Raw genomic sequence first — 27668 nt, forward strand, 5'->3', positions numbered from 1 at the left:
AGTTCTAACTTCATGTTTAAATTAATTAATCCTGATATCATTTAATCCTCAATTAATCCTAATATCATTCCCGTGAGTTGTGATGGCTATTACTATTATTGTACCCATTTTATAGATCTAGAAACTTAGGCCTAGAAAATACAAGAACTTGCTGAAGGTAATACAGCTAATAAGTACAGCTGCTGCTGCTGCTAAGTCGCTTCAGTCGTCTCCGACTCTGTGCGACCCCATAGACAGTAGCCCACCAGGCTCCCCCATCCCTGGGATTCTCCAGGCAAGAACACTGGAGTGGGTTGCCATTTCCTTCTCCAATGCATGAAAGTGAAAAGTCAAAGTGAAGTCACTCAGTCGTGTCCGACTCCCAGCGACCCCATGGACTGCAGCCTACCAGGCTCCTCCATCCATGGGATTCTCCAGGCAGGAGTACTGGAGTGGGTTGCCATTGCCTTCTCCAATAAGTACAGAGCTATTACTTATAATTCCACCCCTTGAAAATTATCAGTATAAAGAACTTAGGGTATGTATGTCCAAGGTCCAAGCTTTTAAAATGTGTACATGTGTATGTAGGTATACATACATATGGGATGAGGATAATTACTTTTCTTTACAAGTATGGCATATTATATTCAGCAGTTGTAATTTGCCATTTTTTTACTTAACAATGTATCTTTGTCGTCTATATGTCAGTACGTATAGCTCTGAGCTCATTTTTTCCCTCACTTTTTTAAATGGCTGCACAACTTTTGTTTTTTTCTGTGCTGGGTCTTCACTGCTGCGTGGGCTTTCTCTAGTTGCAGCAAGTGGGGGCTGCTCTTTTTTGTGGTGTGTGGGCTTCTCATTGTGTGACTTCTCTTGTTGCAGAGCGCAGGCTCTAGGGCCTGGGGGGCTTCAGTATTTGGGGCACATAGGCTCACTAGTTGTGACACCTAGGCTTAACTGCTCCACAGAATGTGGGATCTTCCCGGACCAGGGATTGAACCCATGTCCCCCTTCATTGGCTGGCTTCCCAGGTGGCGCTAGTGGTAAAGAACCCGGTTGCTAATGCAGGAGACATAATGAGACATCAGTTCGATCCCTGGGTTGGAAAGATCCCCTGGACAAGGGCATGGCAACCCACTCCAGTATTCTTGCCTTGAGAATCTCATGGATAGAGGAACCTGGTGGACTACAGTCCATGGGGTCACAAAGAGTCAGACACCATTGAAGTGACTTAGCAGCACTGCCTGCATTGTCAGGCAGATTCTTAACCACTGGGAACACCAGAGAAGTCCCTTGCAAAAAGTGTTCCTGTTGTTGATATACCAAGCAGAAAAAATGAAGTTTATTCTATTTTTTTATGTTGTTATAAAGGTTTCAGTGAACATTGTTTTACATTTATTTTTGTATATTTGGTGAATTATTTCCTCAGGATAAATTTCTGTAAGCAGATATTTATGGTCAAAAGGTAGGCACATTTAAAATTTGCTAAATATTGCCAAATAGTCCTCTAAAACCTTAGTTCAGATTTATACTCCCATCAGCATCCTTGTTTGCTAGATTCTCATCATCATTTATTATTTGGATTTTAATTATATTCATGTCTTTATTTGGTGTTTTTTTATTACTGATGAACTTTAACTTATTTTCACATTTAACATCAGTGTTTCTTTAAAAAATTTTTTCTGCTTATATATTCTACCCATTTTTCTGTTGAAGTGTTTGTCTCATTAATTTGCAAGATTTGTTATTAAGAATATTAGGAATATTATTAAGTATGTGTTACCAGCATTTTTGCAGTTTATAATTTGCTCAATATGACTATGTCTCGTCATATAGTACTATGTTTTCTCAATTTTTCATTACAGTTTTAATATACTGTATTACATATTTTACATTTAATAATATGCATAGTACATAATATTATGGACAAAATAATTTGTTTTCAAATAACTGTCTTGGTGATATTTGTTAACTAATACACTTTTTTCCCTACTTACTTCGGATAACACCTTTATCTTACACTAAATTTCCATATGGTAAGTGTGTCTATTTCTAGACTCCCTGTTCTATTGATCTAGGCATCCAGACCAACATACTCACTTTTTAAATTTATTGTAGCCTTATAATGAAGTTTAACAGTTTATAGGATAAGCTTCCCTATATTCTTTTATTTCTAAAAATTGTTCTATTTTTACACTTTTGTTCTTTTACATGCACTTGTGTGTGCTTTTACTTAAATTTTTACTGGTATATAACATGCATACTAAAAACAAACTTTATACCTTTTTTTAAATTATAAAAACAAACAAAAAAGGTAATTCAAGGAAAAGTCTCTAACCCCTCCTTCATACACCCCAGTGCCATTCCACAGAGGTAATCACTTTTTCAAAATTATAAATCTGTTGAGAAAATGCTTTTAAAAAATCATCATCTTTTGATTAGATGAACATTAGAGTCATTCAGTCAAGTTCTGGTAGATAAGACACTTTAGGATTTAATTTGGATATAATGAATTAGTTTAAGGAGAATTGACTTTACAGCCTCATCTTCACCTATCCAGGAATGCTTTGTTTTATGGATTTTTTAAAGTCTTTTGTTATGTCTTTCAATAAAATTTAAAAACTCCGTGTCTTACATGTTTCTTATGATGTATATTCTTAGGCTAAAAAATGTACATGTATATATGTATAAACATAGTAAACTCCAAGGATAAATCATCTTTTTTGTAAGACCAGTATCATACAGGGAGAGAGATGGTGCTTTTGTGTACAAATACTATTATAAACCAGAGTCTTTTTACCATTATACTTTTATGGTGATTAGTATTTATAGGGTGGCTGATTTTCTCATATTTTTCATATTTTAAAATGCTATTACAGTACTTTAAAATACTATTATAAAGCTGGGAATAATTTCTTCCCAGGAGAAGTACAGTATTACTCATTATCCCTGCCTATGAGCAGGACTGGAGTGTTGAGAAACTAAATGAAACAAAGAGCTGTGGCTTAAAAAGAAATAATATTTAGTTCTATGCCTTGTGCAGATCAGGGTGTCTCCTTTCTTTTAGACCTCATTTGTCCTCATGCCCAGGAGATCATATTGTTTGACTGAATGAATGAATATATAAATAGATGAAGAGATGAGTCAAAAATGATTATAAACACACAGATATCAATATAAAGGAAAGATTATGAGAAATGTTTCATGTTCATTTTATTTGTGATCTAATTGTTCCTTAAAGTTTTAATAATTAAAACATAAGGATGTATACATTTATGCTGACAAGAAAAGTCAGAGTAGTTTTGATCTATAAAGCTTATATTGACAAGAACATAATATTATTACTTTTTTAGTTTGTTTATTTGTTTTACAAATAAGAGTTTCTTTGAAAATGTGGTGTTGTACTGACAATAAAAATCATAGAGAACTCACTTGATCAAGGGAATATAATCCCAGAAAAAAAAGGTAAGGAGATACTCATCTGTTTCCTTTGAGATTCCTCTTTCAGATCTGCAGGGAGACTTGAGAATCTTTAGGGTATATCTTACTTACTAATGTAACCAAAAGTTCTGAAGTCGTTCTCAGGCATTAAATGGATCCAGATCAAATAACTCAAAGCTCATGCATTTCAATGTGTGGATTCCAACATACGCACCTATAATTCTTAGGTGTCCCAGGCTGAACTTTTGCCCCCATCTATGTCTCCATAATATGATTACTTTGAACGGTAAATCAGCTTTTAATTTCTTTTTTTGAACTTTATTGAACTGTAGTTGACTTATAATGCTGTGTTAGTTTCAGGTGTACAGCAAAGTGAATCAGTTACATGTTTTATATATAGGATTGTGTTTATGTCAATCCCAACCTCCCAATTTATCCCTCCCCTACCCTTACCCCCTAGTAACCATTAGTTTGTTTTCTATATCTGTGGCTCTACTTCAGTTTTGGGAATAAGTTTCTTTGTACCCTTTTTTTTTTTTTAAGATTCCACATATAAGTGGTATATTTGTGTCTGACTCACTCAGTATGAGAGTCTCTTGGTCCACCCATGTTGCTGCAAATGGCATTGTTTTGTTCTTTTTAATGGCCGAGTGATATTCCATTGTATACATGTACCACATCTTTATCCATTCCTCTGTTGATGGACTTTTAGGTTGCTTTCATTTCTTTCTTTTTAACTACTTTTTCTCTAGCCACTAAGTGAAATCTGAATTAGGCTGTAGACTCCCCCTGCTGGGTAAGAATGGTGAAAAGAGCAGAAAACCTAAATTTTGGATTTAAATAATCAAAGGTCCCACTAGGCACTGTTGAAGTGCCCTAATTGGTGTATTAAATCCTTGTATGTGTTCTCCACAGGGCTTCCCTGGTGGCTCAGACGGTAATCTGCCTGCAGTGCAGGAGACCCGGGTTTGATCCCTGGGTTAGGAAGATCCCCTGGAGAAGGGAATGGCAACCCACTCCAGTATTTCTGCTGAGAGAATTCTGTGGACAGAGGAGCCTGGCAGGCTGTAGTCCATGGGGTCACAGAGAGTCAGACACGACTGAGTGACTAACACACACATGTATTCTCCACAGGGAGCTTTTCCAGCTCGTTTGAAGAAAGTGCTGATTGTGGGAGCACCCATATGGTTCCGAGTGCCCTATTCCATCATCAGCCTCCTTCTGAAGGATAAAGTTCGGGAGAGGGTAAGGCAAGCTAACTTTATTATTTGGAGGTTGGATAGGTACAGTTCCATCTCTGCTGTTGAAACTTGCCAGTTAATTCTCTACCTTCAAAACCTTCCTGGCTTGTCTCTCTTCCTGCTTCTGTTAGTGTGTTCACTTACATTTTCTGCTTTATTCTTTACTCAGCTCTGTACAAGCTGCCTTTTTGACTGTACTACAAGTTCCTTGAAGTTTGTACCTTGACATAATTTGGGCACTTCCCCTCGATATAGAACCTTGCATGCAGCTAGTATCGAAGAAATGTGTCCCATGCGTAACTTAGAGATAGCTACCACTTCCCAAATTTAGATTTGTACAGCTTCTAATATAATTACATCAGCTGAGCTGGTATTTGATTTTGTTCAACTGGAAGTATCACTCGGTCCCTTTGACCACCAGGGTGGTAAAGGAAAATCTCAGACTCTTTTTACTCCTGGCATTTTCTCATAAAACAGCTTGTTGCTTCCTAACTTCAAAAGTGTTGTCTAATATCATCTTAATTCTATTATCATTCCCCGAATATTCCATGACACAAAGATTATGGTTTTAGTCATTCACTCATTCATTTCTTACCCTTAAAAGAAAGGGTATAGGAAACATTGATATACTAGAATAAGATAATAATGTAAAATATTGTCAGAGGATTTTTTTTTTAAAAGAATATGAGATTATATGAATACTAACAATTCAGATCTTTGTAGCTGAGGCAACTTGGGTTGGAGGGAAAAAACTAAAGACAGTTGGTTTTGTAGAAGCTTAGGGACTTAGTGACCCCAGAGTAGGAGAGGTACTCTCCCAGGTGACTCTTTGAGAGGACTCCTTGGGTGAGTTCTTAACACTTGAATTTTATACAAGTGTATATACATGCATGTATAAGCTCAAAATATATTGAGCACCTTTACAGTTCAGGTGCTGAGCCTTAGGAATTAAAACTGGAGTGCCATAGCCGTTACTCCTGTGGAGTTCATGGTTGTGAAAGGGGACAAGACATGTTCAGAGGACTGTGGCTCGACGGGAACACAGAGGAGAATATTGCCTCAGACAGTCAGGGAAGGCTTCACAAAAGAGGTGAGCCATAAGCTGGTCCTTGAAGAGGCCATAGAGAAAAAGACAGCATTCCAGGAAGCAGCAGCAGCAAGCAAGGCAAACATCCCATTCCACACAGATTTCAAAAGGAACGAACTAGGCTAATTTGCTCCAATATGGCTGTGTCCACTATGGCAGCAAAGAGAGGAATTGAGTATTATAGTTCTCTAGCATTTTTCCTGGGCTTCCCTGCCTCTGGGTGGCTAGTCTTATCTTGCTCTCATTTAGAAATCTATTTTTGAGAACATCCATACCAAGCTGTGAGTAAAGGACAAGTTAGCTTAGAATTGGTTACCTTAGTATGGGGTTGACAGAAACCACCACTTTCTATGCATTCTTGGTAGTCAAAAAGGCCAGGACCCATGTGAGATGGAACTGGAAAGCCTTGTATATAGTATAAAGCCTTGGTTCTCTATACCTACCTTTATGTTTATAACAGGGCCCCTAATTCCAGGAATGAATTTGGTATACATTGTGGAAAATCAAACCTTTCCTGGGAAATTCCTAGGATTTCAATGTTAAACAGATGAAACTGCATTTACGTCTTTTCTAAGTATACCACATGTTTCAAGCCAATCTCATCTCATTCTCTGAAGTACTTTGGTTCTTTACCTTCACTGTCTGTATGCCCCTCCCTCCCCACAGACTCACGTGGTTCTCTCTTACTTTCCAGATTCAGATATTGAAGACGTCTGAGGTCACCCAGCACCTGCCCAGAGAGTGCCTCCCGGAAAACCTGGGTGGATATGTCAAAATTGACCTCGCCACTTGGAATTTCCAGTTTCTATCCCAGATGAATGGCCACCCAGATCCCTTCGATGAGATCATCCTGTTCTCCCTCCCTCCGGCCTTAGACTGGGACTCAGTGCATGTCCCAGACCCCCAAGCCATGACCATCCAGGAGTTGATGGACTATGTTAGCACCAGGCAGAAGCGGGGTATATACGAGGAGTACGAAGACATCCGTCGTGAGAACCCAGTTGGTACTTTCCACTGTTCCATGTAAGTAGGAAAGGTTTGGGCCAGCAATCACTTTCCAAGATGCTTGTGACACGTGTTAGTACACCTTCCACACCTCACATCCTTAAGAGAGGCTCTTCCTTAGGTTAAGGAGCACCACTTTCACTTAGATCATCATTTCTCTCATCCAGAAAGAGGCACCTGTTGGCGCTTGTTGCCAGCAGCATACGCTGTGAAGTTTCTGAAGGTCTTTGGTAACAATGGAGAAACTGTGTACTAAAGGATGCATTTTTTGATGTGTTCCTGATATGCAAGTGCTTTTAGGGAAAAAAAAAAGTAGAGGCCCAAAAGGTAGGCTGTTGATTCTTGTTCTAAGTGTGATCTCTGGTCCTTGCTTTTGGGCAGCTTCTGCCTAGAGCATTTATGGTGTTACATTACTTTCTGAGGAGGAGTACTGGTCCATTTAAAATAACACACAGTCAGTAAGAGAGAAGAGTTGCCTCTTAGGAATTTAGCCTGTGGGATTTTCCTTCTACCTAAATTCTATAACTGGTTTGTAACTACTTGATAACTCTTGTTGGCAGTAGAGCACTGATCATTTCTCTTACTGCTGCTGTCATTTATCCTAACATGTTTTCATTGGCTGCAGCAAAAACTTCTTTTCCTCCAAGTTTTGAGATCTGTTTGTTAAAAATTAAGGAAGCTGTCTCCAGTGGGTCTTAGGCTCAAGTTCCAGCTTAGCCAAAAATATCCTCTGTGACTTACCCAAGTTATTTCCCTACTCTGTACCTCAGTTTTCCTGTTTGTAATATTTTATGTTAGACTCGCTGATATCCACTGATTATTTTATAGCTTAAATGTTTTAGGGATCTGTGAGTACCTCTCTCCCCTTGTAATTCCTCTCCAGCTTAGTCAGTGTGCTGTAAAAAAAAAATATGCAAAGAGTGAGGAAAGAGAGAGAAGGAAAAAGAAAGAGAAAAATAACCAGTTAGGAAACAGATAAGGAAGGTAAGAGAGAAGAAGCAATTGAGAAAAAAAAAAATCAATAAAACAAGAATGCAAAGAAAAATAAGGGAAAAAGAGAGAAAGCAGAACATGTATCATGTGGGGAGAATGTTCTTCCCTACCGGTTCTAGACCCCTATATGTGTCCAGTCCTTTTCCCAGCCAGAGCAGAGGGTGTACCCTTGTTCTGGGAATTCCTGACTCTGCTCTGGTGCTTCTACTGAAGGGGCCTTAAGGTGTCATTTCTACCATGGTTCCCCTTCACCACATTAAAAATGTGTGTTTGGATTGTCCTCTTTGCATCTCCAAGTCAGCTATCATGTTATAATCAGAGAATATATCCCGATGTTATGGAAGGATTCCCAGTCTTGCCTCTTTATTTATTGAATGAATGAAAACATCCTACTTCAGGAGCTGGAAACCAGAACACTCAACATCTTCAGGCCTGTGTCTCACCCCCAGTTCCAGTAGAACTACTTACACACAACAAACTGTTTTCCTTGGAATTCTAGTTTAAGAAGTAGGTATCAAGAGTATTCACTGCGGTCCAGGATGCCCACGGACTGTGAGACTTTACCTTTTTTTTCCCCTCATTCTTTCAAAGGATTTTTTTTAATAAATAAAAATTTAATTTTTATTATGAGAAAATTATAGATTCAAAGATCATGTATACCCTTTCCACACCTATCCCATGGTAACATTTTCCAGAAGCTTTGTATAGTATCACAACTGGGATATTGATAAGTAAGTAAGTGAAAGTTGCTCAGTTGTGTCTGACTCTTTGCAACCCCATGGACTGTACAGTCCGTGGAATTCTCCAGGCCAGAATAGTGGAGTGGGTTAGGGTTGGAGATCTTCCCAACCCAGGGATTGAACCCAGGTCTTCCACACTGCAGGTCCACCAATCTTATTCAGATTTCCCCAGTTTTTGTTTGTGTGTTTGTGTATTTAGTTCTTTGCAATTTTTATCACTCAGGTAGGTTTGTGTATACAAAAGCACAGTCAAGATACAGAATTCCATAGCCATATACCTCTCCATTCTGTCCCTCCCCATCCCCCACCCCTGTAACTACTAATCAGTTTTCCATTACTATGATTTTGTCATCTCAAGAATGTTATTATATAGATGGAATCATACTGTATATAGACTTTTGGGATTGCCTTTTTTCACTCAGTATAATTCTCTGGAGTTTCACCCAAGTTGTTATTTGTATCAAGTTTGTTCCTTTTTATTGCTGAATAATATTCCATGATATGAATGAACCACAGTGTAAACTGTTAACCAGTTAACCACTTACCTGTTGAAGGACATCTGGGTTGTTTCCAGTTCTAGCTATTACGAGTAAAGCTGCTGTGAACATTCATGTCTAGGTTTTGTGTAAAAATAAGTTTCTGTTTCTCTGGGATAAATGGCTAAGGGTGGAATTGCTAGGTTATATGTTAATTAAGTGTTTAGTTTTATGAAAAACTGTCCAGCTGTTTTCCAGAGTGGCTATATTCTTCTGCATTTCCCCCCAGCAATATATGAATGGGCTGTTTCTTTTTTTAAAATATGTATTAGTTCTTTTTTTGACTCTGCTGGGTCTCTGACCGTCATTGTGGCATATGGGATTCTTAGTTGCAGCATGTGGGCTTCAGTTCCCTGACCAGGGACCAAACCCGGGCCACCTGCGTTGGGAGCTCGGAGTCTTAGCCACTGGACTACCAGGGAAGTCCCAGAGTGATCCATTTTCTTTGCATCCTCACCAGTGTTCAGTGTTGTCACTTTTTTTTTTTTTTTTATTTTGGCTGTTCTGATAGGTATGTAGTGATACCTCTAAGTTAAAATTAAAATTGTGGTCTTAATTTACATTTTTCTACTAGCTAATGTTATTGAACATTTTTTCATGTACTTATTTGCCATCTGTATATCCTCTTTGTAAAAATGTCTTTTGCCCATTTTCTATTTGGAATTTTTTTTTTTTTTAAACTCTTGATACTTGAGAGTTCTTTATGTTCTAGGTACTGGTTCTTTGTTGGATGCATAGTTTGAAAATATTTTCTTTCAGTCTGTAGCTTTTCTTTCTTTTTTTCTTTTCTGGTTCTCTTGTGAAGCAGAAGTTTATTTTGATGAAGTTCCTTTAATCATTTTTTCCTCTATGGCTCATACTCTTGATGTCAAGCCTAAGAACACATTGCTTTGCCTTAGAATCCAAAGATTTTTCTACTTTTTTCCCTTAAATTTTTATAGTTTATGTTTTACATTTAACTTAAATTTGTGATCCATTTTGAATTAATTTTTTGTGTAAGGTTTAGTTTGGTGTTCAGATTTTTTCCCTATAGATATCTAATTGTTCCAGCACCATTGGTCGAAAAGAGTATTCCTTCTTCTGTTAAATTGTTCTTGGAACTTTTTAAAATATCAGCTGGGTTTCTTTGTGTGGGAAGATTCCTCTAAGAGTATAACCTTACTAACAACTATTTCTTACCATCAAGAATTAATAACTGGCAGTTTTTAGTATTTTGTTGTATTTGCTTTATCTTTTTATATAAAAGAAAGAGTTAATTGTAAAGTTGAAATCTCTTCTAATCGTCACCATCAATTCTCACTCAGAAGTAGTCATGTGGTATGTTTCCTTCCAGATCATTATGTTTATATCCTTACATATACATTCATACCCATAAATAATATAGACTATTAGTTTATGTGTGTGGTCTTTGTAAAAACTTTTTTGCTTTTAATCAATATATATGCAGATGACTTTTTCAGAATCAAATAATACCAAAGAAAAAAAGTAATGAATGACAAATAGCAGTCTCCCGCCTTACCCTCAGTTCCACTCCCGTTGTCATCCATTTTCAACTCTTGTAGTTGTTTCTTTATTTCAGTTCGTTTCATCTCTTTCAGGTCTCCAGGAAACCTAGAGAAGAACCGCTATGGGGATGTACCCTGCCTGGACCAAACTAGAGTGAAGCTGACAAAACGAAGCGGCCACACTCAGGTAGAAAGATAAATGTCTTTCAGAAGCACTGGGGGAAATGTAAGCCTCTTCCAAAGTGAAGCTTACTAATACTGTAGTAGAAAGAACATGAACTCTAAGCCAGAGAGAGAGAGTTTGAGTTTTAGACTACATACTAGTCTGTTACCATATGAAAGTCCTTTTATGCCCATCTCACAGTATTAAGTGGAAATTAAATGAAATACTTGATGTACATGCTGATAGCCCAAAGTCTGGTATATTACTGTAGGTACTCAATAAATTATTTCTCCTTTTACTCTTTAGTTATAAAGTCATAGACATGTCATCTACCTTACTGGTGTGAGGTTATATATTGCATCAATACCAGAGGACTCATTATAAGTGACCTCTGATTTTTCCATCTAGAAGATCTGACAAAAATTTTAGACAACTAGTGTATGCATGGACTTCCCTGGTGGCTCAGATGGTAAAGAATCTGCCTGAATGCGGGAGACCTGTGTTTGATCCCTGGGTTGGGAAGATCCCCTGGAGGAGGGCATGGCAACCCACTTCAGTATTGTTGCCTGGAGAATCCCTATGGACAGAGGAGCCTGGTGGGCTACAGTTCATGGGGTCGCAAAGAGTCGGACATGACTGAGCACCTGAGCACAAAAGAGATGAATTGGTCAAATGCCTATATTATTTAGTATTGATTCAATCATATCTGTACATATTAAAAATCATATATGTTTAGTAGGGATATTTAGTGAAAATGTTATTCAGACTCTTCACATACATCTGTCCTTATTTGAGCTACTTTTTGAGTCAATCTAACACGGTTTTCCAGAACACATCTTTTTATTTCTTTTTTTAAGTATATTGTCACTGGAAAATTTATCCTAAATCAGAAAAAAAATCTATAACATTAGCACAGTTTTTTCTTTTCTTTCATTCTGTATCTCATGCATCCTCTAAAGCATAATCACTTACTTCTTTTTAAAGTCCTCTTTAGTATGACTTGATTACAGCGACATCCAAAACTTAGAATTTTGAGGTCAGCAATTAAATAGGTGTTATATTTCCTTTTTTTTCCTTCTGATACAACAGTTCTGTCTGGTGACCTCTATATACATCAAAAAACAGCATTGATTGAGCTTCCTGTTCACAGTTAAAGGAGTTTAAATAGTGCCCCTTAACATCACACACAGTATAAGGACTTGTTATATCCCTCCTCTTGTTTCTGGAGGATAATTCTTAGGAAGATGATTGCTTTATATTTGGGCATATATGATATATGAATCAGGACCGTGGGATCATGGTTTTAATCTCTTTGATCCTACTGTTTCAATTCATAAACTGAATTCATAACCCTGTCTAGGGTCCTTACAGAGGGTTTTTGTGCAGTGGTATTAGCTGAGAGTCTGCCTGATTGAAGGCAAATTCATCAGTATTACTGAGTTTTGTCTTTGTTGAATTGAGGCTCTAGAGTCAGAGATATCTGAACGCATCTGTCTTGTTGACTGCTCTGTCTCTAAGACCTAGAACAGTGCCTATCATGTATCAGACATTCAGTAAATTATTTGTGAGTGAATGAGTGAACCCACCCCAGTGTACCAGGAGACTATTCTAGTCATCGTGTAATTAATCTGAAGATCATCACTTGAGTTAATACTCCCTCTCCATACTACAAATATTGGTAGAGGCTTTTTTCCACAGTAAGTGGAGGATTCAGGTTTGTTAGTGAATTGTTTAGCAGGTTTATATATACCTGGAATTATGTTTCTATTGAACCTGGCCCATAACATAATGTGTGTGCTGCTTTGGTTCTTCCTGCTGTTTCAGTTTGCCCCCAAGTCTGCACTTTATCTCTGAGGTCGTTTTCAGTTTTTAATATCTAATGATTCTTCTGAAATTGCTGGTTTTAATTCCCAGTGCTCTCAGAGACAAGGATGCTAAAAACTGGTATCCTTAGTTATAAAGAAATAAGTCCCCTTTAAAGAAGTGCCATTTCTTTTCAAAGCATGAAGGTAACTCCAAGTGTGACAGCTTATATATTACTTATACAATAGTGTTGATTGACATGTACCAGCTAAATCATTTGTACTTTTCTATGCCTTCTCACATGGGCCCTTTAGGGTCCCATCTGAGTGTGCCAGGCAGAACAGAGGATGGGCTTTGGCTGACTGTGGGTGAGGCCTGGATTAAGAGGCCTGGTTGGGGTGAATGTGACTTTTAGCTTGCTGGGTCCACTGCATGTTTCATTAGCTTAGTGAAGGTGTCCTAATCAGGGTAGAGCACTAGTATTAATAGTATGAGGTCACTACCAGTTGCTGTGGGAGAAGAAAAGAGCAGGAAACTTGACTAAATAATCAGTGGGAGGATAAGTTGGTAGACTGACTATCTAATGGACATGCATCCAAATAACATGGGTTTGACCGTGAGATAGAGATGTTTTCTTTTTGTGGTTGAGCCATGCAGCTTACATGATCTTAGTTCCCTGATCAGGGATTGAACCCGGCTCACATCAGTGAAAGACCTAGGTCCTAATCACTGGACCACTCAGGGAATTCCTCAGAGATGTTTTCTGAGGGTGGCTGTGGGGGTACTGACAGCTCAGACTATTCTCCAAGTGTTGGAACCAGTGGCGAAAGGGTTGATGGGGAGTCGTTTTGATCTCTTTAGACTGGAGTGGAGTATGAATTTTCCCTAGTTTCTTGTTGAAACATCTTTACTTTTGCCCTGTAACCCTTCATATCCTCTAATATCCATCCATCCTAGCTGCTAGATACTCTCAACTAGTTATATTGTGACTTGAGGCTGTAGCTGCATCCGTTTGGCTTTTTTATCAGTTTGGACTAAATAGTGTTGACAGAGATCTTGTGAGGAGGTAGAATAAAAACAATAAAAATTTAAGCCTATTTAATTTTCCTGATGGCTAATGATGTAAATAGACGGAGGACATTGGGAGGTGGGAGAAGGCCCGCAGAAGAGAGTGCATCATGAACTGTTCATTGAGATTCTTCTGAAGGTGTGTGGCTTTTGCTTTGTGTCAATTTAGGCAGTAACAGAGCCTGGGTGTTTGGCCCATGCTGTTGATGGTCCTAGGTGTGAGGTGTAACTTTCTTCCTTCTCCAGTCACACTTTGCCTTTTGTGTGTCACCACGTGGACAGGATGTTCCTGCTCAGGTTGCTTGGCTTGCCTCCCTTCTGAGTTTGGTTTTGAGCTGCAGTGCTGTAGTCCTAAGGGACTTTTTTTTTTTTTTTTAATAGCGGCTTTTCTGAGATATAATACACACACCATACGGTTCACTCTTTGAAAGTGTACAAATCATTGGTTTTTAATATATTCTGAGTTGTGCAACTGTCACCACAATCAACTTTAGAACATTTTTATCACCTAAAAAAGAAACTCACCTTGGTAGTCACTCCCCATTTCCCCCAAGGACATCTGCTCTTTGTGTACTCTTTTGGCCTTTTGTGGACATCTTACGTAGAGTCATGCAATATGTGACCCTTTATGTCTGGTTTCTCTCACTTAGCACGTTTTCAAGGTTCATTCATATTGTAGTATGTATCAGTATTTCTTTTTTATTGCTGAATAATATTCCATTGTGTGTGTGTGTGTGTGTACACATCTTATAAAATATTTATTCATTTGTTTATTTTTGGTTGTGCTGGTCTTTGTTGCTGCACTCAGGCTTTCTCTAGTTTCAGCAGGCAGAGGCTACTCTCTAGTTGCCGTGCACAGGCTTCTCGCTGCAGTGGTTTCTCTGGTTGCGGAGCATGGGCTCAGTGGTTGTGGCACATGGACTTAGTTGTCCCATGGCATGTGGGAGCTTTCCAGACCAGGGATCGAACCCATGGTCCCCTACATTGGCAGCTGAATTCTTAACCACTGGACCACCAGGGAAATCCCTACACCACATTTTATTTATCCATTCCATTAGCTGATAAACAATTGAGTTGTTTCTATTTTTTGGCTACTATGAATGATGCTGCTATGAATATTTGTATATGAGTTTTTTTTATGTAGATCTATGTTTTCATTTCCCTAGGGTTTAGAATTGCCAGGTCATATGGTAGCTTTAACCTTTTGAGGAAATGTCAGACTGTTTTCTAAAGTGACTGCACCATTTTATATTACCACTAGTGATGTATGAGGATTCCAGTTTCTTCACATCTTTGCCAATATTCGTTATTATCTTTGACCTGTAGCGATTCTAGTGGGTGTGAAGTGGTATCTCATTGTGGATTTGATTTGCATTTCTCTGATAACTAATGATGTTGAGCAACTTTTCAGGTACACATTGTCCATTTGTATATTCTCTTGGCGAAATGGCTATTCTGATTCTTTGCCCATTTTAAAATTGAATTGTCTTTTTACTGTTTATTTGTGAGAATTCTTTATATAGTCTAGCTACAAATCCCTTATAAAATGTGTGCATTCTGTGGGTTGTTTTTTCACTTTCTTGATGGTGTCCTTTGAAGCACAAAAGTTTTCTATTTTACTGTAGTTCGATTTATCTGTGTTTTTCTTCTGTTGCTTGTGTTTTTGATGTCGTATCTAAGGAGGCTTTGCCTAACCCAAGGTCACAAACATTTATTACTATGTTTTCTTCTACGAGTTTTATAGTTTTAGCTCTTATGTTAGGTCTGCAATCCATTTGGAGTTAGGTTTTGTTTTGGCTGTGCTGTGTAGCCTGCAGAACCTTAATTCCTTGACCAGGGACTGAACCATGCCCACAGCAATGACAGCTCAGAGTTCTAAGCACTGGACTGCCAGGGAGTTCCCTGGAGTTAGGCTTTTGTGTATGCTGTAAGAGGGTAGGCTTGATTTTTCTGCATGTGGATATCCAGTTGTTTCAGTAACATTTGTGCAGGTGAGGTTTTGAATTGGTCCTTTCACTTCTTCACTGCCTGACAAGAAGAGAAAATCCATACCTTGAGTTTTATGTACCTAGTACATCATTTTCGTACCCAATTGGTATATTCCACACAATTGCAATGATATTTCCTTTTTATCATTAGACAGATTACATCAATGCCAGTTTCATGGATGGCTACAAGCAGAAGAATGCTTACATTGGTACACAAGGTAAGTTAGTCTGCCATTCACAAATTGGTTTTGTATCATCTACCTGTGATTGTTTGCACCAGGGGATAGCATAATTTTTAAAGGAAATGGTAACTTGTGGTGATGTTGCAGCCTTTAGATCTTGTGAAAGTGAAAGTCACTCAGTCGTGTCTGACTCTTTGCGACCCCATGGACTGTATAGTCCATGGAATTCTCTAGGCCAGAATACTGGAGTGGGTAGCTTTTCCCTTCTCTAGATCTTGGTCTTTCATAAAGATTGAGGGTTCTTGAAGAAGGCAGATGAGAGGTGTAGAGTTTCTTTATCAAATGTGCCTGGAAACTCACTGCATAGAGATAAACTAGAGATTTGAACACACAACATTTCTACAAGTTTTTGGATTGAGTCTTAGTGTTGCAGACCCAGGGGAATGGACATCAGAATTGACTGGCTAGTGAGATTGTCTTTATGTCAAGTAGGACATAAAGGGATGGCAGTGGACTTCCCAGAGATAGAATTCAGCCTGTGAATGGGTGTTGCTGGCTTAAGAGACTTTCGCTGGTCTGTGTACCATTACAGAGTACACCAGCCTCTAACATGGATAGTCTTTGCTAAGTCTGACAGTGAAGTATTGGGCTCTAGGAGGATTTCAGATGGAGTTTCTATTAATGCTCTTGTGGGCCCTAGTACTATTAATGACTTGTTCTCTGCCATCTCAAGAATACCAGGTTTCCTTCAAAGAGAGTGGTAAGAAATCAGTGGTAAGTGGTAAGAGGAGGATAAGAGAGGCCATCATATGGATTTAAGGGCCGTTGACCATTGTGGAGTATGGCCAGCAAGAGATCTGGCTGGTACCTCCTTAATCAAGCGATCACACTTAGTATCACCAATAATGGAGAAACAGATATATGCCTCCTATTCTGATACAATGAGAACTACACAATGTAACCTTTGTTGTATGTTGCCAGTTTTTAAGTGAATCAATCGGATCATGAGAAACAAACCTGAGAAATCCAGATTGTGGAACATTGCTGGAGAACTGGCTTAGATTTTTTCAAGTTAATGCCCTGGGGAAAAAAAAGTGGGGGAGGGATTAAAGGACACTAAAGAGTCACTGATAACCAAAGGCAGTGTGTCATCCATAACTCAATTTGGAAAAATAATTTTTAAGGACAAAATATTGGCACAGTTGGAGACTGTATATTAGATAGTATTGTTGTATTAATGTGTAATTGCTGCAGTGTGATAATGATATTGTTCTATGGAGAATGTTCTTCTAAATACGTGTTCAGGTATTTAGGAGTGAAATGTCATAATGTCTGAAACACATTTTTAAATAGCAAAAAAGAAAATATGTGTTGTGTATATATAGAGAAGGCTTTGTAAAATAATAGCTAAAAATGATAGCCTTCAAGCTAAAGAATGTATGCATACATTGTGCTGTGGTTTTTTTTTTTTTTTTTTTTTTACTTTCTGTAGGTTTCAAATTTTTCAAAATAGAAATTGAGGGAGAATAAAAAGGAAAAGGGCCTTTGGATTTTTGGTACATTATTAACTGATCTGATGGTCACAGTCTTACTTTTCCTTAGGGGGGACTACTACCTCCAGAAAGCATCCTTTAAGACCTTAGGAAGAAGTAAGAGAACTATCAGGAAAGATTTTTGGCACGTATAGAATAGGATGTGATCTGCCTGAGAGTAAGGAGATGTCTTTGTTGAGGAGGGTATCTGTGGCATGAGTGGGCTTCTGGAGGGTAAAGTTTGGCTCTAGGGGTCTCAGAGTGCTCCTTTCTCTGGTTTAGACGGCAAATGCACTTCCTAGAGTTGTTAGCTATGCAGGGATTGGATCCTTTAGGCTGGCTCTGAAGGCCCTGTCTGGGAGAGGAAACTCATCCAGAAGTATGAGAGAGTTCAGCACTGATCACTTAGAAGGCATCAGCACTGTTAGGACTGGAAAATGGGTTGGTTTGATATATCTGGTTAACCTTCTTGGCTATATTCCGTGTTCTGATTTTTATTCATAATAGTTCTACTGTTATTTATAAAAGTATCTATTTTAAATATAATAGATATATAATTGCCATCTAATTATTATAGAGACTCTGCAAGGAAGGTTTATAAATCCATGAACAAACTGAAGCTCAAAAAGGTTAAGTGACCTTGGATCACACAGCTAGTAAGTGGCAGAGCCAGGATTTGAGCACATGTCTGCTTGATTCAAACAGACAAGCCAGGTTAGTGGATTGTTTCACCCACATCTGCATAAACTGCTGACTTTGTTTCTTTAGAGATGTCTACTGTTAAAGAATCTAATCTGGGGAAGCATAACTTTCCCTTCTAAATCTCTCTCTTATGCTTCTGAGGAAATTATGACCCTTCTCTGTCCAGCCTGAGTCTTGAGTGGTATTGTCAGGTGCTCTGTGTGGCAACACCAGCTTTGCCCGTGGTTTAAATGTAGAAAATAAAGTCTGTGAGAGCTACTGTGATGCAGAATAGTGAGATGCAAACAAGGCTAAGAGTCAGAGGTAGGGAAAGGCTGTTTTTATTATCTTCTTGACATGCATGCTATAGTAATGCCATGTCCGTTGTGGAAAAGGAAGATGAAAATCACTCATAACCCTGAGACTCAGAGAAAGTGCTGGCATTTTGCAGCATCTCCTTCTAAACCTCATTCTGTGCATACAAATAGATGTGGACATATAAAATACCTAAAAAAACAGGCGTTTTCTATACATTATTTCTTTTTTCTTTTGATGGTTATCTTGTGAATACCTTTCCATAGCAAAAATACAGATCTTACAGTATCACCTTTATGGACTGCTAAAATTCGGGGTATGCCATAATTTAACATCCTCTCTTGTTAAACATTTAGCTTGTTTTCAAGACTTCACATGCTTCTGGCAGTGTCCCCTTCTGCATAGAGGGAACTCTAGTATCATAAAATGTTTGTGCTTCCTAACAGACTTGAGCAAAAATGGCAGTAAAATTAGCAGACTTCCAGGACCAAATCAACCCGTGGTTCTGCCCTGCTTCCTTGAAAGCAAAGGCGGAAAAGGCACTGGAAAAGTATAAGGAATTATCCTGAGCCATTACTCACTTGATTGAAAGGGAGTTATTGGCTCTGAAGCATCTTCAAAGTTCCTGCTGCGTGCCCAGCCCTGTACAGGTTCTAACTCTAAAAGGGGAAGTTGATGACACGGCCCTTGCCCTCAGCACCATGTTTGGCTGAGATATGATTGCTTCTCACAAAGTAAAATGCCTGATGTAAGACCATGTACATCAAATGGTTAAGCTGTTTTGATCCAGCTGTGCCATCGAGAACTGAGAGGAGAGGGAGCCCTACAAAGAATGTGATGTTAAAAGAAAGATTTAGGGAAGAGGCAGTACTTGAATGGAGAAGGACATGGCAACCCACTCCAGTATTCTTGCCTGGAGAATCCCATGGACAGAGGAGCCTGGCGGGCTACAGTCCATAGGGTCGCACAGAGTCAGACATGACTCAAGCGACTTAGCGTGCATGCATGCAGCACTTGAAAATGGGCGGCATGGTGATCATTTTGCAGTGCATAGGAATACTGAATCAGCATCTTGTGCACTGGGAGCTAACATAGTGTTGTAGGCCAGTTATACTTCAAAACAAACAAACTCATAGGAAAAGAGATCATATTTGTGGTTAGAGGGGCAGGGGTTGGGGGAGGGGGAAACTGGATGAAGACAGTCAGAGGTACAAATTCAGTATAGGCTGAATAAGTACTGGGGATGCAATGTGCAGTGTGATAAATGTAATTAACACTGCTGTGTGTTATACCTCAAAGTTAAAATAAAACCTGAGTCCTCATGATGAGGAAAAAAGTGGGTTTTTTTTTTCTTTTTAAATTTTGTATCTATGTGAAATGATGGGTGTTCACTAAACTTTCTGTGGTAATCATGTCATGATATACTTAAGTCAAATCGTTATGCTTCCTATACCTTAAACTTACACAGTGCTGCAGGCTGACTATATCTCAAAAAAACTAGAAGGGGGAAGAAAAAATGGGTAGAAAGTCAGTGGCAGTAGAGGTGAAACAGAGAGCATGAAAAAAGTCAGAAGTGAGCATGTGTGTCTATATTGTGATGAAGCAAAACTGGCAGAGGTATCCAGAAGAGACTGGAAGAGAAATTCCTATTGAGAAAAGTAAACCAAAATGATATTATAGGAACTTAGAAAAAAAATGATGTAGTCCTTGTGACAGTGAATTTTGGTAGGAAGACAAAAAGATAAAAATCAAAAAATTCCAAAGGCAAAAATAATCTAGGACTTGTGGCTACTTCTGGGAGATGAAAGAAATGAGTGAGTCAGAGTTGGAATTTCCAACTTTTTGAAATGGAATGATTTAAGAATGCAGTACTGTTAACAGAGTTGAGAAAGTATAGAGAGAAGACTAACTTTGAAGGACACTGGATTGCAGACATCCAGGGTCTGAGGATATCGGGTGATGGCACATGGGAGGGGAATGGTTAGGTAGGCAGCTGGTGATTATAAGGCTTAGACGGGGTGAAAACAGCTGGAGACATGTACACAGGTGACACTGTCAGGCTGGATGTGGTAGCTGAGGCCCTGACGATGAGGCTATAAGAGGCTATAAAACAGTGCTTCTTAAGTGGTAGCCTACCTACAGCTTTACCTGGGAATTTTGTTCAAATGCAGAGTGTGCATTTCTGACACTCTCCCGTATGATGCTGGTGCTTCTTGCCCAAGCCCCTCCCTGAATAGCAGGGATGTAGTCAAAAAGGCAGGGAGCCAGCATATGTGCTTTGGAGTTAGTATCTAGGAAAAAACAGAAGAGCCTGAGGAGGAAAGAAGTGCTTGCCAGGGTTATGTTCCTTGTTTTGTTCTTACATTGTAGGCCCTTTGGAGAATACCTACCGAGATTTCTGGCTTATGGTATGGGAGCAAAAAGTCTTGGTGATTGTCATGACCACCCGGTGAGTTCATCCCTTTCCTACCGATTGCCCTTCTTTTCTACCCACCCCCCAACCCCCAAGCATGGGTGATTATAGAGGGGAGTTTAGCTCTTAGAAACAGGGAGGGTTAGGAAAGCAAAGAGTTTGAGCTTTTCCTTAGCTGACCCAGGGTTAACAGAGCCAGGGTATGGTGGAAGTTGGTAGATCTAACGTGTCAGAGCTTTAATCCTTGGCTCTGGTGACGTTGTGTGAGGTATAGCCTATCCTTAGGTCCTGGCCTTAACTACTTACTAGAGGAAGCACTGGGAAACACATGGGGCAGGCCACTTCCAGCCTCCTTCCTGCTTATAAAGGTCAGCTGTCTTCCTGGCTTCTGAATTACCAGTTCCCCATAGTTCTCCCTGGGAGAAGGTGACGGCACCCCACTCCAGTACTCCTGCCTGGAAAATCCCATGGACGGAGGAGCGTGGTGGGCTGCAGTCCATGGGGTCGCGAAGAGTCGGACATGACTGAGCGACTTCCCTTTCACTTTTCACTTTCATGCATTGAAGAAGGAAATGGCAACCCACTCCAGTGTTCTTGCCTGGAGAATCCCAGGGACAGGGTAGCCTGGTGGGCTGCCGTCTATGGGGTCTCACAGGGTCAGACACGACTGAAGTGACTTAGCAGCACCATAGTTCTCCCTTTCCCTGCTACTTTGGACCAGTTTTCTTCTGGTTCATATTTGCACCTGCTGCTGCTGCTGCTAAGTCGCTTCAGTCGTGTCCGACTCTGTGTGACCCCATAGACAGCAGCCCACCAGGCTCCCCGTCCCTGGGATTCTCCAGGCAAGAACACTGGAGTGGGTTGCCATTTCCTTCTCCAAAGCACGAAAGTGAAAAGTGAAAGGGAAGTCGCACAGTCGTGTCTGACTCTTCTCGACCCCATGGACTGCAGCCTACCAGGCTCCTCTGTCCATGGGATTCTCCAGGCAAGAGTACGGGAGTGGGGTGCCATTGCCTTTTCCATGGTTGCACCTAGAGGTGAACTTACCAAAAGGACATGTAACACGTAATAGGTCTGCAGGAAGCTCTTGATGAAAGGAATAGTTTTGAAATTTTGTTGTACATATCTGCCAAAATTCAGGAACTACTATTTCATTAGTATCATTATTATTATGATTATTATAACCCATTTTGGATGAGGAGAAAAAAATTCATGAGAATGTTTGCTTAGATCCCTTCCTCATGGCATTGTTACAAGCCGCCTTTGACTTGGAGAGGAGGTAGTGGAGGAAGTGCCCCCCTGGCGCACTTTGGAGCCACTGAAGAGTAGTGAGGGCTGACTTGAGGCCTTTACATAAACCTTCTGTGGCATTCCAGGAACCATGCCTTTCCCAGTCCTCTGTCCACCAAGGGCTCTCACTGGGGAACAGAATGCACAGTAGCTGAGGTACAGGGCAGGGTTCAGTCTGGCCCACCATATTTTCTCAACTGTCTTTCTTTGTCCACCCAGTATTTATGCCAGGTATGTGCGGAGTACCAAGAGGTATCAGGAAAGGGACCAAATGGATGTAACTGGCGCTCAGTAAATGTTTGCTTAATGGGTACATGCGGAAAATTTAGCTGTTGTCTAGAAGGAAGGTTTTCTTTTTCTGCCAAAAAGCAAGGGGATAAATAGACAGAAGCAGTGCAAGAGATGACATTTCTGCCTAGGGGTACAGCAGGTTCATGGGCAAGCAAGGTTACTGCTGTGGAGAAGAAGGATGGAGGCTTATTTTTCTCTCTGTGTCTTCAGCTTTGAGGAGGGCGGCAGGAGAAAGTGTGGCCAATACTGGCCTTTAGAAAAAGACTCTCGGATCCGATTTGGCTTCCTCACCGTGACCAATCTAGGCGTGGAGAATATGACCCATTATAAGAAAACAACCCTAGAAATTCACAACATAGAGGTAAATTTTATTTTCTCACTGTCTTAAAACTGGGAGAAAATGTTTACTATAAAGAAAATCTCCAAAGGGAATAGGCAGGATTCCAGAGAGCTTAGAAGTGGCTTCCATTCTTCTGGAAGCAGGATTAGGATATTCAGCTCAGAGCCAAAATAGCCATATTGTCTCAACACGTAGTGGCTTTACTTAGGGATGAAGCTTTCTATAACGTATGAAGTCTGGATCGTTTAACATAGGAATTCTGCCCTCTCCAGACAGTTAATCTTCCCTTTGGGTTTGCAGAGAAGCAGTTGTGGAGAAAGTTGAGAGTGTTACAACCTTGATGGAGGGAACTCCAGAGGGCTGAGAATCTGGAAAAGCCAAAGGTAGTCAGGGGCACAGAGCAATGACCTCATTAACTTTTGCTTCTTTTTCCATCCAAGGAACGGCAGAAACGCCAGGTGACCCACTTTCAGTTCCTGAGCTGGCCAGATTATGGTGTCCCTTCCTCGGCAGCCTCCCTCATTGATTTCTTGAGAGCCGTCAGGAACCAGCAGAGGTTGGCCGTCAGCAGCATGGGAGCACGCACCAAAGGGCAGTGCCCTGAGCCGCCCATTGTGGTCCACTGCAGTGCGGGCATCGGCCGGACAGGTACTGCACTGGGTGCAGCTCTTGGAGCGTCCAATGGTGCTAAGGGTGGGGGAGGAATAACAGAGCTCTTAGTCGCCAGAATGTGAGTCTTTGATCCGCTGGTGGTGAATTGCCATGAAAACAATTCCTCTTTAATGTCCTCTTAGTATTCCTAGTGCTAGGTGTACTGGCCAGAATGTACAGTTCATGAGCCAGGTCCTCTAGGGGTTGATGCGTTATACAGCCCATCAACATGATTATCTTCTGATCCCATCACAGTCACTGGGTGTCCCAGAGAGCTGATCTGGGCTGTTGCTCTCTTCGCATCCCTCTGCCCGGGGAGGTCCCACCCTGGGCCGTGCTCTCCATTCTGGAACCAGTTAGCAGCTTTTGCCTTAAGGGGATGAAGATTGCAGGGACTGCTGGCCTTCTAGCTCAGAGGTTCCTTTGGGGGAAAGTCAGGAAGAATAGGTTTGTGTTAGGTCTCTGTGGAGAAGTTGTAGTCTGAAAATTGGGGCCCAGGTATGGAAGCAGGGCAGGTATGGGAGTGCTGTCATTCTCTGTGTCTGGGATTGAAGTAGAAGTCCTGCTTCCCACCTACTGATCCTATTACCCTCAGATGCCCTGGGAGACAAGAGGCCTTCTCATTTCTCTGGCCTTCTGCACTCCCTGAGACTCCTCCTGAGTCTTCTCAGGCCTAAGGCCAACTGGCCACCTGCCATGAGGCACCTTGCCATTGAATTCATTCATCCAGTCCTGCCTGGGTCATTTGGTAGAGGGAGGAAAAGAGGAGAGGTAGATCAGGTGTGACCACTTCCTTCCTTCCTTCAGGTACCTTCTGCTCACTGGACATCTGCCTGGCACAGCTGGAGGAGCTTGGCACCCTTAATGTGTTCCAGACAGTGTCCCGCATGAGGACCCAGAGGGCCTTCAGCATCCAGACCCCTGAGCAGTACTATTTCTGCTACAAGGCAATCCTGGAGTTTGCAGAGAGGGAGGGCATGGTGCCCCCCAGCCACAACCTCCTGGCCATGGAGGGTCAGTAACTGTCCCACGAGCCTCCTGTCTGCTGGCCAGCCATCCTTAAACTACCCTGGACACTGCTGAGCCTGTAGGTTGCCATCAGTTACGCTGAAGCCATGGACCAACCTCTTTCTTGTGTCTCCCGGCGCACGCGTGCACGCAAGGCAGCCTTTCCCTTTGGCTAGATAGATGTGGTGAAATTGCCTCTGGAAAGGGCCAGCAGCAATGTGTTCTTAATTCCTAGCACCTGCTATCGAACTGTGCCTTATTAAAACCAAATTGTGGCTATCGATATTTGCCAGGGGCCCCGAGGTAAGTGGGGAAGGAACCTCCCTCCCCCTTTCCCAATGCCATTCTCCTTCTCAAGATCTGTTTCCATTCCTTCCATTCCTTCCCTTTGCTAGGATTTGGTGGGGAGGTTTGGTGAGCATCCACCTCCTTCCCAGAGAGCTTGACCAAGTTACATATTCTAGAGAACGTCCCGAGTGCCAAGCACGTTTATACCTAGGGCGTGTATTCCAGTCTTTTCTGTCATTCTGTGTGTGTGCGTGTGTGTATGTGCACTTATGTGTATGAGTCCATATGTACGTGTGTATATAATATATATTGTATGTGATAATATGGTCGTATTCTATAAATACATATACACAGAGATACTCCTTTGTAGAAGTTCCTGGGGCTTCTTGTTGCAGTTCAGGACTCCTTGCTTCTTGGTTCTACTGTTTATCCTGGACTAGCTGGGGTTGGGGGATCATGTCTCCTGTTGTCAGACCACAGAGTGGTAGAAGAGGAGGACACACACATCCACTCTCCGTGCTCCTGCCACAGGCCCTCATCCTTACATAATGACTTCTCTCTCTCCAGGATGCTGCCTGTTGGAACCAGGAATACTGGTTTGTGGTGACACTGGTTTAATTCAGCATGGATTGCCCTTATCTAATGAGTTTTCTCTGTTTACTTTGCCAATTTTGGGAGTAGACCTCCACTGTGATTCCAGACTGTCTGTCCCCTCTCCCTCTTCCTCAGGGATGGGGATCTGGGCAGAGATGAATTCACTGAGCAGTGAGAGCCAAAAGCAATCGGTACGAAGTCTTAGAAGGAAAGAGAGGGAGCCCAGGTGTGAGAGAAAGGAAACTCCATACTCTGAGGCTCCCTCCCTGAAAGATTGAGCTGGGGCCCCTTTCTCTCTTGCTGGAAGGTTCTTTTTCTTATGCAACTTGGCCCTGTCTACTCAGATGCCCATCTCTTCCCTGCCTACTAGCCTCCCAGACCCTGGAGCTCAGGCTTGGTGGGTTCTGTGTCAATAAAAAGCTTAACCCCTGTCTGGGTGAAACAGTCCCCTACACTCACCGTTTTCCCCCCTATTCACCCTACCTGTCTCTGTCTGCTCCCGGCCTACCAAGCCCATTATGCCAGGGATGGGGCCAAGAATCCCCAGCATTCCACGTTCCCAAGAAAACCCCAGGAGCCCCTAAAATTTTTTCCCCATCACAGATGAGGTTGGCAGCTGATCAGACCTCAATAATTTTATACTGTAATAAGCTCTTTGAATGTATATATTCTTATTTTTACAATCTTTTCATTTTGTATTTAACGTCAATGGACTGAGTCAGATTCAGAAAATAATTGTAATGTTCATATTCAATATCTTACAGCGATACAGTTTTGTATTTACATATAAATATACCGACGTGATCAAATCCTTTTAGCTTCATCAATTTAGTAGCAGTCTGGGGCTGGGAAGGTGAGGAGGGGCTCCAAGAGCTGGTCTGGGAGGGATGGGGAGGCAGGGAGCAACCCAAGACTTAGAGCCTTTCAGTTCTGAGAGCTGTCCACCTTGCCCCAGGCCATGGCCCAGCTCTGGGCAGACAAGGGGAACCAGCACCAGTTGACCGCTTGCCAAGTTCCAGTTTCCATGCTTGGTGCTTCCCCCACTCCCATACTTCATTTAAACCTCACAACAGTCCAGTGAGATGTTATTCCCCCTCCCTTCTGTTTCTGTGTTGATGAGGAAGGTAAAGTCCCAGGGGTTACAGAGAGTGTCACAGTGAAGCTAAGGCTTATTAGCAGGTCCAGCTCTAGAACTGCAGCTCTAGTTGGTTCGCTCACAAAGCCTTTGACCTCTTTACAGCATGTTTTGTGTTTGGAAATTAGTTTTAAAATGTTCTTTTCAAAGTATGGACAGTTCTTAGGTTCCAGCTAGTTGATTTTGAGCCCCATGATGTATGTAGAAGACTAGAAGGGTTTCTGACAGAGCTGGTGACTGATTCTCCCAGATGGGACCTCCTGTTATAGGTCCTCAAGTCTGCAGCATACCAGAGGGGTCATTCTCTCAGGGATACCCCATACATGTGGATATACTGGTACCTCTGTGGGAAGATCTTGAGTCATTTGCATCTCTCTCTTAGAGCAGAACCAGAAGCATTGTCCACATAGGACCACTCCCCATGCTGTGTAGTTACTTTCTGTCGGCCAGTGATACCTGCCCAGTTGGAGCCATTCTGGCCTGGGGTGTTCTTAATAAGAGTGACAGCAGCAGGCATTTACTGGTTAACCCTGTTCCAGGTACTTTTCAAAGTGCTTTCTAGATATTATTTCATGCACCCTCAAACCAAACTTTTGACAGAAGTATTGACAGAAGAGAAAAACTGAGGCACAGGAAAATTAATCTGCCACAGCAAGAACTCAGACCTTTACGGTTCCATCTCCTGATTTTCCAACAAAATTTCCTTGCGTTTTTACCTTAATCAAGAGCTGAATTATATAATAAAAATTAAGCCAAACCTTTCTTTGGATGCAGGCAAGCATAATAGGTAAAGAGAGACATGTGAAATCTGGGAAATTAGTGGTTGGGGTTTGGTGAAATATGTAGGAAACAGAATTAATGATAAAAGATTTGGAGGAGGTAGCTTTGAACTGTCACTTCTTTGAAGAGACTGTAGCCCAATAGCTGTGTAAACTCAGAAGTTATGCTTGAGTTCCTCATTGCACATCTAAGGATTGGTGAGGTTATCACTTGCGAGAGCTCCATAAAAATGCAGTTTCCTGGGTCCTACCCAATAGGTGGTTGAGTGAGTGGCAGGATGAGCAAGCTTGTTGAACTACTGTTCAGGCCCCGGACATAAATCTGAGAGAAAAGGATCAATGGCTTTCCCCTGCTATAGTCTACTTGTAGCCCTTTACCCGTGAGATAATACTCAGTGTGAGCCTACCTGTGTTAGGTGTGAAGGTGAACTCTCTGTCGTGTCCGACTCTTTGCGACCCCATGGACTGTAGCCTACCAGGCTTCTCCATCCAAGATTCTCCATCCAGGATTCTCCAAGCAAGAATACTGGAGTGGGTTACCATTTCCTTCTCCAGGGGATCTTCCCAACCCAGGGATCGAACCTGGGTCTCCCACATTGGAGGCAGATGCTTTAACCTCT

General features: G+C 41.2%; 1 protein-coding gene across 4 annotated transcripts in view; it reads left to right on the forward strand.

Moving 5' to 3' along the window:
- PTPN9 (protein tyrosine phosphatase non-receptor type 9) overlaps positions 1-25888 on the forward strand; it is a 70068-nt gene extending 44180 nt beyond the window's left edge. For all 4 annotated transcript variants that reach the window (XM_061394781.1, XM_061394778.1, XM_061394779.1 and 1 more), the window contains exons 6-13: positions 4555-4665; positions 6443-6771; positions 10621-10714; positions 15701-15767; positions 20630-20708; positions 22464-22614; positions 23034-23241; positions 24052-25888. In XM_061394781.1, the coding sequence (XP_061250765.1) occupies positions 4555-4665; positions 6443-6771; positions 10621-10714; positions 15701-15767; positions 20630-20708; positions 22464-22614; positions 23034-23241; positions 24052-24266 (1254 nt within the window). In that variant the 3' untranslated portion in view covers positions 24267-25888. The remainder of the gene's footprint in view (positions 1-4554; positions 4666-6442; positions 6772-10620; positions 10715-15700; positions 15768-20629; positions 20709-22463; positions 22615-23033; positions 23242-24051) is intronic.
- The last annotated feature ends 1780 nt before the right edge of the window (positions 25889-27668 follow it).

This window comes from Bos javanicus, chromosome 21 (assembly GCF_032452875.1).
Source record: "Bos javanicus breed banteng chromosome 21, ARS-OSU_banteng_1.0, whole genome shotgun sequence".
NCBI classification, from domain to species: Eukaryota; Metazoa; Chordata; class Mammalia; order Artiodactyla; family Bovidae; genus Bos; species Bos javanicus.